Source organism: Pyrus communis, chromosome 17 (assembly GCF_041283825.1).
Source record: "Pyrus communis isolate YQ-2024b chromosome 17, ASM4128382v1, whole genome shotgun sequence".
Lineage (NCBI taxonomy): Eukaryota > Viridiplantae > Streptophyta > Magnoliopsida > Rosales > Rosaceae > Pyrus > Pyrus communis.
This window is the reverse complement of record NC_142581.1, coordinates 642,104-656,525: the sequence shown is the minus strand read 5'-3', so window position 1 is coordinate 656,525 and position 14,422 is coordinate 642,104. Positions and strand designations below refer to the sequence as shown.

At 38.4% G+C, this 14,422-nt stretch overlaps 2 protein-coding genes and 2 pseudogenes across 5 annotated transcripts; 2 read left to right on the top strand and 2 right to left on the bottom strand.

The window, feature by feature from the left end:
- Positions 1-219: 219 nt before the first annotated feature.
- LOC137707829 (B2 protein) lies at positions 220-3,378 on the bottom strand. Of its 3 annotated transcripts, none has more exons than XM_068446753.2 (6): positions 3,321-3,378; positions 1,625-2,191; positions 1,104-1,204; positions 874-957; positions 662-772; positions 220-559 (listed from the first exon to the last, which is right to left on the bottom strand). In XM_068446753.2, exons 2-6 carry the CDS (start codon positions 2,160-2,162, stop codon positions 512-514), a joined length of 882 nt encoding a protein of 293 aa, XP_068302854.1. In that variant the 5' UTR covers positions 2,163-2,191; positions 3,321-3,378; the 3' UTR covers positions 220-511. The 3 variants fall into 3 exon arrangements, with proteins under 3 accessions (XP_068302854.1, XP_088545547.1, XP_068302855.1); XM_088689421.1 differs by having other exon boundaries at positions 3,150-3,337; XM_068446754.2 differs by having other exon boundaries at positions 3,184-3,326.
- Positions 3,379-5,909: 2,531 nt separating this feature from the next.
- Positions 5,910-7,582, top strand: LOC137749295 (mitochondrial import receptor subunit TOM20-like; annotated as a pseudogene). The gene is made up of 6 exons (XR_015958747.1): positions 5,910-6,123; positions 6,275-6,353; positions 6,491-6,661; positions 6,746-6,791; positions 7,019-7,119; positions 7,305-7,582. The product of XR_015958747.1 is annotated as a mitochondrial import receptor subunit TOM20-like (transcript).
- A 521-nt stretch (positions 7,583-8,103) lies between these two features.
- Positions 8,104-10,376, bottom strand: LOC148689186 (putative fasciclin-like arabinogalactan protein 20; annotated as a pseudogene).
- A 2,567-nt stretch (positions 10,377-12,943) lies between these two features.
- On the top strand, positions 12,944-14,177 carry LOC137708727 (ribonucleoside-diphosphate reductase small chain). The gene has a single exon (XM_068447871.2). The coding sequence runs from the start codon at positions 13,052-13,054 to the stop codon at positions 14,039-14,041; it is 990 nt and encodes a 329-aa protein (XP_068303972.1). The 5' UTR covers positions 12,944-13,051; the 3' UTR covers positions 14,042-14,177.
- Positions 14,178-14,422: the final 245 nt, after the last annotated feature.

The window sequence follows — 14,422 nt, the reverse complement described above, 5'->3', positions numbered from 1 at the left end:
TTATGTTTGATGAATTTCAGCCAGAATAAAATTAATAGCACATCCACTTCGTACTGCGATCTAGTGATATTTTTTTTCATTTGTAAGTGAGAGGTTTTAAGATTCGATTATCGTAAAAGTAATTTGAATTATATTATTATTAGTCCATTATGAGACCAAACTTACCCCACCCTTAAGAGTAGTTAATACAGCGACAACGTCACAGCAGAGTCGTTTCGCTTTTACATCGACCTGACTTTGTGTTTTTCATCATTATCAAAGCTTTCAAATGTTGTACAACTTAAAACAAGCAGCTTCACGAGACACGTTCGCTTATTCAGCAGCGCTCACTCACAGTAACACTGTATAACTGTTACCATACAACTCCAGACGATAAAGAAAAAAGGAAAGAAAAATGAAAAACCAGATTTAACCCCTAAGCTTGCGCTCCATGGAAAATCTGTTGAAAGCACACAAGCTGGAATGCACCATAAAAACCTACTACATCAGCATATTGCTGCCAACATTTAGCTTATGCTGCAGAGCCCGCTTGTTCGCATAGGTCCAATAGATTCAGGGTCTGCAAAATAATCAAAACTCATCAAATGGGTTTACATGAAATCACTACAATTAAACCGAACGGAGTAGAAAATGCAACCAATGGCTTAGCTGCCATGCATACCTCAGGAACTGACAGCTCAAGACGGAACTTGGGACCATCATAGTGGTGCAAGACAGGCCTGAAGGAATCTTCTTCCAAAGCCTTGCAGATTTTTCTCACACGGATCCTTACCTAATAATCGAGTATAACAGAAGGAGAGTCTCCATCAAAAAATTGGATACGTGCAAAATATTGAAAGACCAGAACTTTCAACTTTATCATTTCAAATTTACCTGAGCAGGAAACCTAGATTCGCCTTTACACTTCTTGTCTTCCCAAGCAGTTGGATCAATGTTTGAACCACCAAAGCTCGCTGCCTGCACAAAACCAATTGAAAGAGGAAACAATAAGCTAATATCATAATGACCTATCGTAGTCCACGTCTGTATACTTCCTATACAGCAAAGAATATTGCAGTCAAGTCAAAACATATGAATATAATATGCTTAGTTTGAGAACAAACCTCGAAAATGCCATGCAGCTGGTGTGTTGTATAATTGTAGAGAAACAATGGCAACCCTGGTGTTATTGCCCGAACAGAATCTCTATACCTTGGAGGTAAACCTACCATATAGATATAATGATTGATACACATGAGAATTACTTGGAGTGTCAAAAAAAGGAATAAAAAAATATATAACTCAAAAGCATAATCTGCATTTGTTAACTCGGGAATTAAGTTGCACGGCTAGAGGTATACATACTAAAATCACAACACTATTCCGTCCAATGTATCATACTCCTACTTATAATTTTTATGAGTGCAGATCCCTATGGATACTCGTACTCATAATAAGCACCGGTCCAAACTCAAGGACCCTTTATATGAACTAGTATCTCAGTAAAGATGCATCATGCAGGGAATGCCAGGTAAATGTCAGCTATTTAAACCCGGACCTTCACTTGTAGACAGCAATTTAAGCTTAAAAAAGTGTAAAACGCTAAAACAGACTTTGAAGGGAGCTGAGAATTAGTCAAACTTACCAAATAGTTGTCGCTTCAAATCTTCCTGCATTGTGTCATTGTTACATACAAAGATGTAACCTCCAAGCACCTCATTTCTTGGGAGTGTCTCAGTAGCCGGCAAGGTCTTGAACCTTTTCTCAACTGTATTTGCAGATTCGTTGTTGTTATTGTTGCTGTTGTTGATTTCTTTGTTGTTATACTTGTTACCAGTCATGTTTCCCGCAATGCTTGCATTGTTCTTCTGGTAAACTGCATTCATGTTGTACATACCATTCCTGAAGGAACTTTTGCACATATTCTCATTTACTTTAGAATCCAAGCTCAGCATGTTAAAGTATTGGCTTTCAAACTTGTTATCTTCCTGGAATCCAAATTTATCCCTCGCCCTTTGTTCAACTGGGCCCTTTGAAAGATCAAGGTTATTCATACGCTCGCCCTTTACCCTTGTCTGCTCAGCCAATTTTGAAGCGGCCATTAACCATTTGTTATCTTCTGCAACTTTTGACTGCCCTCGAAGCTCATCACCCAACTGCCAAAAGCTGCTCAAGCTCTCCATCTTGCAAACTCTACCCAGATCAACAGGTCCTGTAAAACAGACGAGAAAAAGATATTAATTGAGAAACTGGAAAGCTAAAAGATCGGGTTGAGAACAGAAAACCGGTTAAACTCAAAACGTTAAAACATATAGAAATACGTATAATAAGGAAATGCTTATCTAAACAAATTGCACAAAGGCAGTAATAACCATCCAAATGCCAAAAGGAACTTTGGTTAAACACCATTGATGGCTGATTCCACAAATTAAGCAAGGATAAGTACACAAAGTTCACAATTGGGTCGCAGCCATATACAGAATATAACCCTATACAAGTCTCTGAATCTGAATCTGCATAACCACAGAATTGGAAAGACTGCACACATTTAACACCACATCGACCCGAAGTTCAGTTTTCTCCAATGAAAATAATTTTATGAAAGAACATTTATTCATGCCTTGTATATTAGGAAAATAAAGTCTTTCCAACAGCTAAGTTCAGAATTTACCCGAATCAGGATAGTTTTAAAAATGGAATGCATTAAAATATTAAATCCTAAAATCACATAAAATTTGGTTTCCTATGTATTACTCATTGGGTTTGCACAAACACAGATCCACTACAAATATGGGATGGGAATCCATTTCTCAGCATTTTTTCCAAAATTGAAACACAATTCTTCTCAAAATTTGAAGAAAAATAAACAAAAAGCTCGAAAATGAAGCTTTTCGAATTTTGCTCTACAGACATCCACGAGAAAAAATTAAGCTATAATAAGAACCCAGAAAACTGAGGTAGTTAAACTATTTTCCAGCTAAAAAGTCAACCAAATTACAGAAAAATAAATAAAATTATTCCAAAGCGTGAAAAAACTGAACTAATCAGCTAACAAAACACAAAAATTCCTAAAATCAACCTATAAACACCAAAATCAAAATCAAAGATCCAGACGCGCATTTGAGATTAAAAGCAAGAAAAATAGCAAAACAAAAGAAATTGAGGAGTACCAGATGCAATTAGCCAAATGTAGCAAGTAATTACCAATTAAACAGAGAGATTAAGCAAATAAAATCTTCCATTATTAGGTTTAAAGAGGAAATGGAGGCTGGCTGGATTGAGAGTGATTTTTCAACTGGTTAGAAGAACCCTAGATTTGGGGATCAGAGGGAAGGCCTTACCTTTTTATCTTTGCCCTGTGAAGCAGGAAACGCGACAGAGGAGGAAGGCAGCTAGATTTTTACCGTTATATATATGTTTCAGGTTACCGAAAGTGCCCTTGGGTGTTTTCTTAATTACATTTCTTGCCAATTGGGATTTTGAATCTACACGAGTCGTGAGCGTCACGATTCATGGGATGTATCGGTTACGTGGAAAGGTTCACATGATTTTTCAAGCTAAAATTACATTTGCATAACATGAAAAAAATGTTAGTATCAATTACTTTATTAAAAATATAACAAAAAAATCAACCGGTTATTTTATCACGACAGTCTACTCTTCTAGAGGTCGGAAAAATTCATATAGGTTTTCAAATTTTCAACCTCACCATCATGTTATTCAGCGCACGAAACGAAACGCAAATACTTATTCACTAAATGGAGAAATAATAGCTTGTAGATACTTGAAGTACAATTATAAGATAGTTAACATATGTGATAAGAGATACATGGATGATGAATTACGACTCTAATATGTGAGTTTAACTCTATAATGTTAAAAAACTAGATGGTTAGAGTATAAAAGGCGCAGTAGCGAATAATGTGACAATCATGTCTAAACGAATTGCAACATGTACTGGCAACACTACATTATTAGGATAAAATGTTACTTAAATTTGATCGATTGTAAAGTTTTTATTCAATATGTGAATTTGCGGAGCTTTTTGAAGTTTTTGGTTCACGTTTTTGGTCAAATTATCAACTAGCTTTTCTCGTAACGATATTTCTCATCCTAAGATCGATAGTAATATAAAGTTCAAAACTCGTATGCTCAAAATATCATCAAACTGTTAACCTAGTGGTACTTCTCGCGCATATATATATGAAAGAGGTTGGAAATTAAAATCAGTAACCCTTAAAATGAGTGAAGCACACAAGTCGGCCGGTATGCTGGACAAATGGCATGTGATGAGTCCAATGAGGCAAAAAAGTGACAAAAGCAGGCGGGGTCAGTGCAGGGCCGTCGTCCTTTGTCGGCACCTCCCTGCTTCCACTTTCACGTCTTTTAAGTACTTAAAAGGAAACATGCTCGTCCAATTTCGAAATTAGATTTCTTCTTTTTGTAGATTGTGGAATTCTTTAATTATATTTGTTCATTATATATTGTATAATTCGAAATTATTGTAATTTTTTTATTATTTAAAATTGAAAATAAATAATATTTTATAAAAACTGACCGTACGATGTATAATAAACGAATATGATTAGAGAATGTCCGGAATCCTCACAAAGAAGATCCGGCGAGGATCCTCTCTCATTTAGATTCTACCACTTTTTGCAATGTTCTGGTTCTATGTGTCGGCAAATACCCATGTCACGTTCTACGACTATAATTATGAATCTGTCCCTTAAATAGTTAAGTGTGTTTGTTATCACATACCAAGTTTTATGTTTAAATCTCTCGCCTTTGATACTGCTTGTACCCAGACCAAAAAAAATAAAAATTAACCACGTGCTCGTAGACCTTAACCATGAACAATCCCCCGTTGTCTGTTGAGCTGCAGACCAAGCTTGCTTAAATATCATAAACTTGTAAGTTGTAACAATCTTTTATATAATGTCTCATAGTTGGTGGGGTTGGTTGCCATGTAACGCGTGAGTATTGTCAAATATTAAGAGTATTTGTCATTGCACATGCTATTTGTGCTACCATCGCTCCTCAATATTGCTTGTAAAAAATAAAAATAAAATAATAATAATGAAAAAGGCTTAAAAACTTTAAGTTTTAACGATAAGGACAAAATAAAAGGTAAAGTAAATAGTACCATGATTGATTTTTTAGTATAAATATGTGATTTTTCATTAAAGTAAACAGTACCGAAAGCTTTTCGTTAAAATTTCTAGAAAACAAAAAAAACCGAAATCAACATTAGATATTATTAAGTCATGCTCACCCAAATCTCTCATGTTTTGGGCCTTTTCTTGGTTCACGAGCGTTGTAAGGGACCGGCCCATCAAATGGTTGATTTTGGGCTGAAGTTCATAATGAACTTGGATTCTGATTGCCCTTTTTGCATTGACGTCAAGAGACAGGAATGCAAATAGAAAACATTGCCTGGGAAAGCCTCACGGCCTGGCGGTCGTTGAAACTTAAAGCTTGTTTAGAAATGCTTTTAAAATGTTTGAAAGTGTTTTTGATAAAAATAGGTCGGAACCCATCCTTAATAAAAATACAAGAAAATTTTAAAGACAAGAACCCTATCGTTGCCTATGTTCATATATATATATCTCCATCCTTCTAATTTATCAAGGGAATTATTATTATCATTCTAAAAATCTTATTCTACACTCCTAATAAGTGTATTTTTCTTTCTAATTATAGAAAGTTTAGAGTACTAAATGAGATTTGTGGAGTGCTAATAACAATTCTCTTTATCAATCCCCTTAATAAAATTGCAAGTAAAACAAAAAAAAAAAAAAATATATATATATATATATAAATAAATAAATAAAAACATATTGTAGTCATAACTTTTAACACGTGGAGCTCAAAAAATATAAAAAAAATGTAAAGAGGTTCAAACCTTTCCGACCGGGCCGTGACACGCAGTCCGGTCCGATTCTCCCTCGCTCAAAAAAGGAGTGGACTCACTTCACTCTACTCCTCTCCTTAAACCCTACTCTCCGTACGGAACACGCAAAAACCCTAGCAAATTTCCATTGCCATGGATTTGCAGCACAGCGACTTTGATCGCATCCTCTTCTTCGAACACGCCGCAAGATCTCTGAAGCCACCTACACTAAGAATCCTATCGATGCCGATGTTCGTATATATCTCCACCTAATTTATCACTCGCCTTCTTCATTTTCCCATCTTTTTTTTAAGCTGATCAATTTGGTGGATTTCGAGTTTTTTTTTTTTTTTTTAAGAAAAGAAGTTAAATTTTGATCTGGGTTTTTTCTATTAATTGCAGAACTTGAAGAAGTGGCCTGGTGATCTGCTAGAGCTTTCCCAGTTTCAGAATGTTTTGGAATCAAGGAAGATGACTCAAGGTGCCAACTTTTTTTTGGATTAATTATTTTAGATGTTGGAATTCTCCATGCAGTAATTTGAAATTTGGAACTGTTTTTTCATTTAGTAATTTGAGAGTTTCGAGTTTGCGAATGCGGGTTTGTGTTTGTTTGCCCAGATGCTATTTCGAAGCTGGAGGAGGCATTGTTGATTAATCCTAGGAAACATGATGCTCTCTTTGTGTCTGGGAAATGCTCAAACTGCTCGCGCATTTTCTGCTCCGGACCAGAATGAAGCAAGGGTTTATTTCGAAAAGGCATCTCAGTGCTTCCAGAAAGCACTAAATGAGGTACTTCCCCTGAAAAATTTCAAAGAGACTGGTATTGTTTTTCAAGTTTTGATGTGTAGTGAGTATTCTGTGTTCTTTTTGCAGGAGTCGGGAAATGATCTGTATCGCAAGTCTTTCGAAGTGGCTGCTAAGATGCACTGCTCTCTAACTTGGTCTCCTTGCTTGGTTTTGTTTCTGAAATTCTGTGTTGGCATCCATTTTGTGGTAGCAAGACGTGCATAGAAATTTCAATTGTTGGTTTCTTGAGAAGTCGGTTGCTCTTGATTATAATATTTCTAGAACTGAAACTGTTTTATCTGTTCTATCAGCTTATGAATGTTAGACTTAAATCACAAAGTTACTAATTACTGTGTTTATAGGGGCCGCAACTGTACTCGGATTTGCGCAATCATGGTTTAGGTCAATTGGGGATGGAGGCTGCTGCTGGAGCCGGACCTTCTACTTCAACTGGTGGGAAGGTGATTTTTCAGTCTCATGGTTCTCTTTTCTGATACCTTTGTTCTTTTATGTTCGTGTTTTATTTACTAAAAGATATTAAGCTTTGCCAACGATTTACAGCAGGGTCCTTGTATCATTTGTTTTTTTATTTATACTTTATCTGTTGACGGATTGTTACTTTGTCTCCCTCTCCCTTGCTCTGCAGACGACAAAGAAAAACAAGAACAGCGATCTCAAGTATGACGTATGTGGTCGGATAATCCTTGCTGTCGGAATTTTTGCTTGGCTCAGATAAGCGAAATCCCATGCGCCTCCTCCTCCGCTTCCGCAATGAGCATAGCAGGAACTGGTCATAACTTTTGGTACTTTAGAAGATAGTTTGGAGATCAATCAAATCATTAATCAGAAGGTGGAGCTAAACCATCCATAACCGTAGCGATGACAGTGTGACTGATAAAATAGTTTAACGATATTGAACATTTATCGAGGGAAATATAGTTGACGATTTCACGGCTAGTTTTTGTGGATGCCGGGTTTGTGTTTGCAGATTCAATTCCTTGGTTTCAAATGCCGATCATGACTACGATTATCTTATGTTGGATCAGTAGACAATTAGCAGAAAGAACTAACATATTCGAAACGTGAAATTCTGCAGAGTCAACAGAAAGTGGTTTCTTCATTACAACAAATCAAGTTCATCAATCTAACAAGTACATTAAAACAAGTTCATGAATCTAACATTTACATCTAAACAAGTTCATGAATCTAACATTTACATCTAAACGAGTTCATGAATCTAACAAGTACATAAAAAAGGTTGTAACTTTAAGATGAAAACATACATCAGGGAAGGAATTTAACAGTGGTTTCTTCACATGAGGTGAAAACTATTTACCCAATTCTTAAAGTGATTGCTCCAAGAAAACCTGCTTCAATGGTAGTCACCATAAGCATGAGGCATGCTCTGAGCAACATTGGAAACATACCCATCAGTGAAAACATCTTCAACCGGCTCTTGCTTTGCCCACGCCCACGCCCACCACCGGAACTTCATTAAGCGCGGGAATGTCTCCAAACTTGACCACGTTGATCATAAACCCTTCTTCAAAAGTGGGCAGCATTGTTCCATCGGGCATCCCCACCAAATCTTGCCACATAAGCAACCTTGGAAGAACATGCTGCCGGAAAATCAGTGAGTATTCGGTGCTGTTCCTCTGGTAAACATATCACCTCGTCAATCGGAGCGAAAATTGTGACCCGGGTCTTCCGATTAAACCCCACCGGCTGCGCATCAATGCGGCAAAGATTGTGTTTGCACCTAAAATGTGCACATTTGGGCCGTTCGGGCTAAATAAGGCATTTGGAGGATTATTGTGCAAGAAGGCTAACTTGGAAGACATTTGGCTGCATCAAGTGGGATGGTTTGATATTAAAATAATGTTTTTCCCTCCCTTTTGTTTGTGTGGTGGAGGTGTGCCAAGAACTTTATTTAATCAAGACAATTGCATGTTTTCTCATTACAAGTGGATTGGAAGATACACAGACATTCTGGCAGATGATACATGGTGAAAAAGGCCAACTTGCTTCTTTTAATTATTAGTTTATTACAAGTGGTGGAGATATGTGATGGAAATGCAAGTTGTCCTTTTTAATATTATTTCACATGCAAGCTGACAGAGGAGTTTCTTTCGGACAAGTTCATTGTTCTTTGCAAAGGGGATTTCTCAAATCTCTATATAAAGAAGCAGAGGCACAAGGATTATGGACACTCAAACAATCAAACAAACAAACAAACATACAACTTGCCTCTCAGTCAAGCAAATACCTAGAAAGCTGCGCTTTGTCTAGACCCTGCACCCTTTTAGCCATAGATTCCCCATAGAAAGACAACTCTTGTCAAGTTTAGAAGCTTTACTACTTTCCCCTAGTTTGGTAGTATCAATTCCCTTTAGGAAACCAACCTTGCTTATATTTCCTGCTTATATTTCCATTTCCTAGTACGCATAAATCTTGCAAACATACAGAGAATGCAAGAGGTTAAATCTTGCCCGACTTTCTTGTGTTTGTACATACATTTTGTAGATCTATTGTTTAATGCATGTTCTATCGTGTTTTAACTCACTTTCAACTGTTTTTTGCTTTAATAGTCATTTATGATCGAATCTGGCTAAGTTAGGAAACTTGAACTCTTGAAGTGTTTTAACTGTAACAAATCAAGTGGTCAAAAGGGCTTTGGACTCCCTTCATCTAAACATATAAAATCACAAGTAAAAGTCATTGGTCACAAGGCAAGAAAAATAACTTAACACAGACTTAGCCTATCTACGACAATCCTTTGTTAAACAAGAAGTTTAAGTAACTTGAGGTGCAAGTAACCACTCAAAACATACTCGTTCTACGTCTGCTATATTGAGATAACAGTGGCACGCCTAAGTCTTTGTTAGTTTTGATTGCGAGCCTTAATGCCTACATTAAAGGCCCTACAAAGGCACCTTTCAAACTACCTATTGACTTATCTTGAAGCACACCAAGCAGCAAGAACTCACCAACACATTCACCTAAAGTGCCAACCTTCTAGGGAGTTGTGTGAGGGGGCCATCCACCTTTTGGCTCAAACAGATTAAGTATCCTTTGGACCTTAGCAAATCGGTGACGAAACCAAAAGATTCGGAACCAGCTAGAGCAGTTCAATCTCCGTGTTGTAATTCATAGCCGTACTCGGAATAGGGCTTGGTGATTGAACACACGAAACAGAGATCGTCAATGGCAGATCCGCTATGGGTTTATGAGGGGCGTCACTGGCCATGAATGACGAATTGAAAAACTCATCTATTGCGTAAACGATCACCAACTCATTGTCCAGAATAGCGTTAAGATTGATACCCACATCGTTGATCGACAAATAACCATGGAAATTTGGGGAGGCGGTGACTGTGGGGGATTAATTGGTGAGTAAAGTCGGGATCTTTGTATTGAGTGAAAGGTACTTGAGGGTGTTGACAAATATTCTTTGTGGGGAGATGTGGTAGAGGAGAAGGGGAAGAGAGGGTTGGCCCAAGCGCATAAAGGCGGTGTCCGGCAGAGCAAAGATGGTGGCAGTGGGGGACTCAAATTCGATGGAGTTGGAGACGAGTTGGAGGGTGAGGGACATGGAGAGGAAGCTGGAGTTCGAGATAACATTGGGGGTGTTCAAGAGGATCGCAGAGGTTGCGAGGGCGGAGGAAGTAAAGAAGGAAATGAGGGCAAGAAAGATCAAGAGAGCGACAGAGGTCGCCATCGGAAAGTATCAAAGCAAAAAGCTTTGGGTTTTGGAATCTTGAGTTTTCAAAAAGAGTTTGTTTGTTAGAATTTTGAGCAAAAAAAAGATGATGAGAGTGTTGAAGGATTCAGTTAAAAACAGTAGGAAATCAATAATGGAGGTGGTTAGTTTGTTTAGGTAGCTAGAGTGACTAAACGCACCGTTTTGGAGTGTTTGCTAAATCTGAAATTAAGCCCAACAACATCTTTGTCAGATGAGGTAAAAACCCTAAATCGAACTTGACAGAAAAGTCTAGTTTAGGTCCAGACATAGACATAGATTCTAAGCCCAATCCTCTTGGCCTTTGTTTACTATTTTTCATTGGCATTTCAGAAGAGTTCGCAAATAAGTTTCTCAAAACTCCATTTATACTTAAAGCGCCGCTTTGAAGAAAAGATTTGGATACAACTGTTATTTCACTAAAGTTGGATTATTGAAATGTTTCTAACTAAAATTTATAGTTATGAAGAAGATTACACTAGTTAAGTATTTTATTTTCTCTTGTTTGGCCTACGTATTCCACGTCGAGAATGTGCTATGAGAATGAAATCGAGACATTCCAAACTATTATAGTTTTCAAGGAGGAGAATCTGAACTCCAATTCAAGGCGGTGGGTGCATAACCCTACAAACTATCTTATACACAAATATATGCATATAATATATCTGAAAATATAGAATACAACATATTTGAGGGTGGTTTCGGTTTCTCCATACTCATCTTCATATCCAAACCTCTCCAAACGTGTGGGTCTCTGTATGTACATGTTCATGCGGCTCGGATGAGTATACTTGTTTGTATTGCTACGCTTATAAACACTTTGTTTTTCCTATTAACAAACATCCCCTTTTTCTTTGCTTTTGTGGTATTGGTACAAAAATTGGTGCTATTTTTACATTGTTTACCGTAGTTGCTTGGGGGTTTCGTAAAGTACTTTCAGTGTTTACTAGAAAGCCTTCTTACACCTTATTATCGAGAGTTTTTACTGATAGTAGTACTTCTGAGGAGGGCTTTAACAGTACTTCTGCTTAGAGAAAATGGGCCTAGTAACGAAAACCAAAAGCCTACAAGATTGACTCATAACAGAAAGGATTACCCCCTATCGTGTTAATAAGAAAAAATAGGGCCTTATTAGTTATTCAAGTAATCAAGGTTAGTAAAGCGGGAAGAAATTAACCAAGCAAAAGATACTGAAATCGATGAAGCAAAGAAAGTCTACCTGAAGAGCGACATCTGTTTTTCACATCACAGTGTCGAGAGACCCATTCTTGATAGAGGAGAGTAGGACATAAAACATGACCATACAAGATATTGAAAGGCTAGAATGGATAGGTAAGAGGCAGACTGATTGCACCTACGGCACATGACTTATTGGCTTAAGAAGCAAGCAAAAAAAAAAGGGATTTTCTTATAGAAGTACTATCAATATTAGTAATGGTGAAGGAAGGTACTCGTGTACATGAATCAAAGTGATTAGAAAAAAAATTGAGCTTTCCAGCAAGCATGGCTTAATTCAATACATTTTTTTTTTTTCTAACTCTCTTGAGTTTTTTTGGCTTATTTATGGATCTCCCTATGCCCAATGTCAACCTAGGCCCTGGGATAGTTGAGGACATGGGGATTGTGAAAGACTTGGTGGACGAGCAAGAGGAGCCCAATTTAAAACGTCTTTGATATGAACTACAATAGTACACCGAAGCGAGCTGGGAATGCCCAATCCTTGCTGTAGATTCACTTGAGGAAGCCGAGAATCTCGTGGGCGAGATCATTTTCGAATTAAGGACCTGCGTGGAAGGAATATTACAACTGTATAATTGTGTGCTTCGCACATAATACCGCAAGGGCATACTGAAGCGTGCATGTAGATTACATATATAGTTGTTCAAGTGTGCATTTACACATTTGATTACGTGTTATTATCGAGTCACGTAAGATTTACCATGACTGTGTCAATTATCAACCAGTTTATATAAGAAATGTAAATTATAGCTCAAATCACACAACCATCCCTAATAGTCTAATATTGTAAACAGTAAATTTAATACAAAGTTAATTGGTAATGACTTCACATTTTGTATTATTTGGGGGGACCATGTTACTCGATAAGAACCAAACATGGTAAAATATTTTGGAAGCAATCAATAAATTTCATTTAATTTGTATAGATTTAGGAGCCAAATGCTTTTTTTTAAGCGCTCCATTTCCAAATCCCAAAACTAGCGCCAAAAAAGATTCCCGCTACAATATTAAAACTTTGAAAAAAAATCCAGCCAAGGCTTCCCTGGCAAGCTTCTTTCCCTTAAGCTCGCTTCTCAAATGACCGTTGTGCCCCTCTCCACGCCACTCCTCAATGTCCTTATCCAGTAGCCGCTAATGCAAAACACAGAAACCGTTGAATTTCCCAAAGTACCGCTTGAATTTCCCAAAGTACCCTCGTTTTCGGTTCATTCTCCCGCAAGCTTCTCGTAAATTTGAAATCTCCCGCTCCCGAAACCCCCAATTTAAAATATTCATAAACCTCCGCCCTCTCTATATATATTCGGTCCAATCCCACCGAATTAATTCAACCCCAAGACGCAGAATTTGAAAATCCCCCAAAATTCTCCGTTCGAATTTCATCTCTGAAGTTCCCAATTCGAATTTCATCACAAAAGATGCCTGCCTTCCCAGAAGAGCCGCTGCTAGCTCCGAACCCGGACCGCTTCTGTATGTTTCCGATCCAGTACCCGGAAATATGGGAAATGTACAAGAAGGCCGAGGCATCCTTCTGGACCGCCGAGGAGGTCGACCTAGGCCAGGACATCCGCCACTGGGAAGCCCTATCCGACGGCGAGAGGCACTTCGTCTCGCACATTCTCGCCTTCTTCGCTGCCTCCGACGGCATCGTCCTTGAAAATCTCGCTGGGAGGTTTATGAAGGAGGTCCAGGTCGCCGAGGCCCGCGCCTTCTACGGGTTCCAGATCGCCATTGAGAACATCCACTCCGAGATGTACAGCCTCCTTCTCGAGACGTACATCAAGGACTCCGACGAGAAGCACCGCCTCTTCCACGCGATCGACACCATCCCCTGCGTCGCGAAGAAGGCCCAGTGGGCCCTGAGATGGATTGACGGCTCCGAGTCTTTCGCGGAGCGAATCGTGGCTTTTGCCTGCGTGGAGGGGATTTTCTTCTCGGGGAGTTTCTGCTCGATATTTTGGCTTAAAAAGCGCGGTTTAATGCCGGGACTGACTTTCTCCAACGAGCTGATCTCGCGAGACGAGGGCTTGCACTGCGACTTCGCGTGTTTGCTGTATTCACTGCTGAGGAAGAAACTGAGCGAGGATCGGGTTAAGTCGATCGTACGGAACGCGGTGGAGATCGAGACGGAGTTCCTGTGCGACGCACTGCCGTGTGCGCTGGTGGGGATGAACGGCGATCTGATGGGCACGTACATCGAGTTCGTGGCGGATCGGCTGCTGGGCTCGTTGGGATACGGCAAGATGTACAATGTCCAGAACCCGTTCGATTGGATGGAGCTGATCAGCCTGCAGGGGAAGACCAACTTCTTTGAGAAGCGCGTCGGCGAGTATCAGAAGGCGTCGGTGATGAACAGCATCAACGGCAACGGTGGCTCCCATGAGTTCAAGATGGACGAGGATTTCTGAATGTCCGATTGATTGATGAATGTCGCCTCCGTAATATCTTTGTGTTTTAGTACAATTTTAAAATTAGATAAGTTTGTTCGTTAATTTCCCGTTGTCATGTTTTCGAAAGAATAAATGGAAGATGAAGCCTTTCTTACCATAATCTCATTTAATTTTTGCCCTAATTTAATATTTGAATTGTGAACAAAACTTATTATTTTTTGAATTGTGTCTTTATATTGAGAAATTTTTTATTATGACGGGAATATAGATGATATGTTATGTGTTTTTATATAAGTGATGAGAAATTGTATTTTTTAAATTATTAATTTTTTATCACACATATTCTAATGACAAGTAGCGTATCATTTTGTGTTCTAGTCGTATTGAAAAATCTTTTTT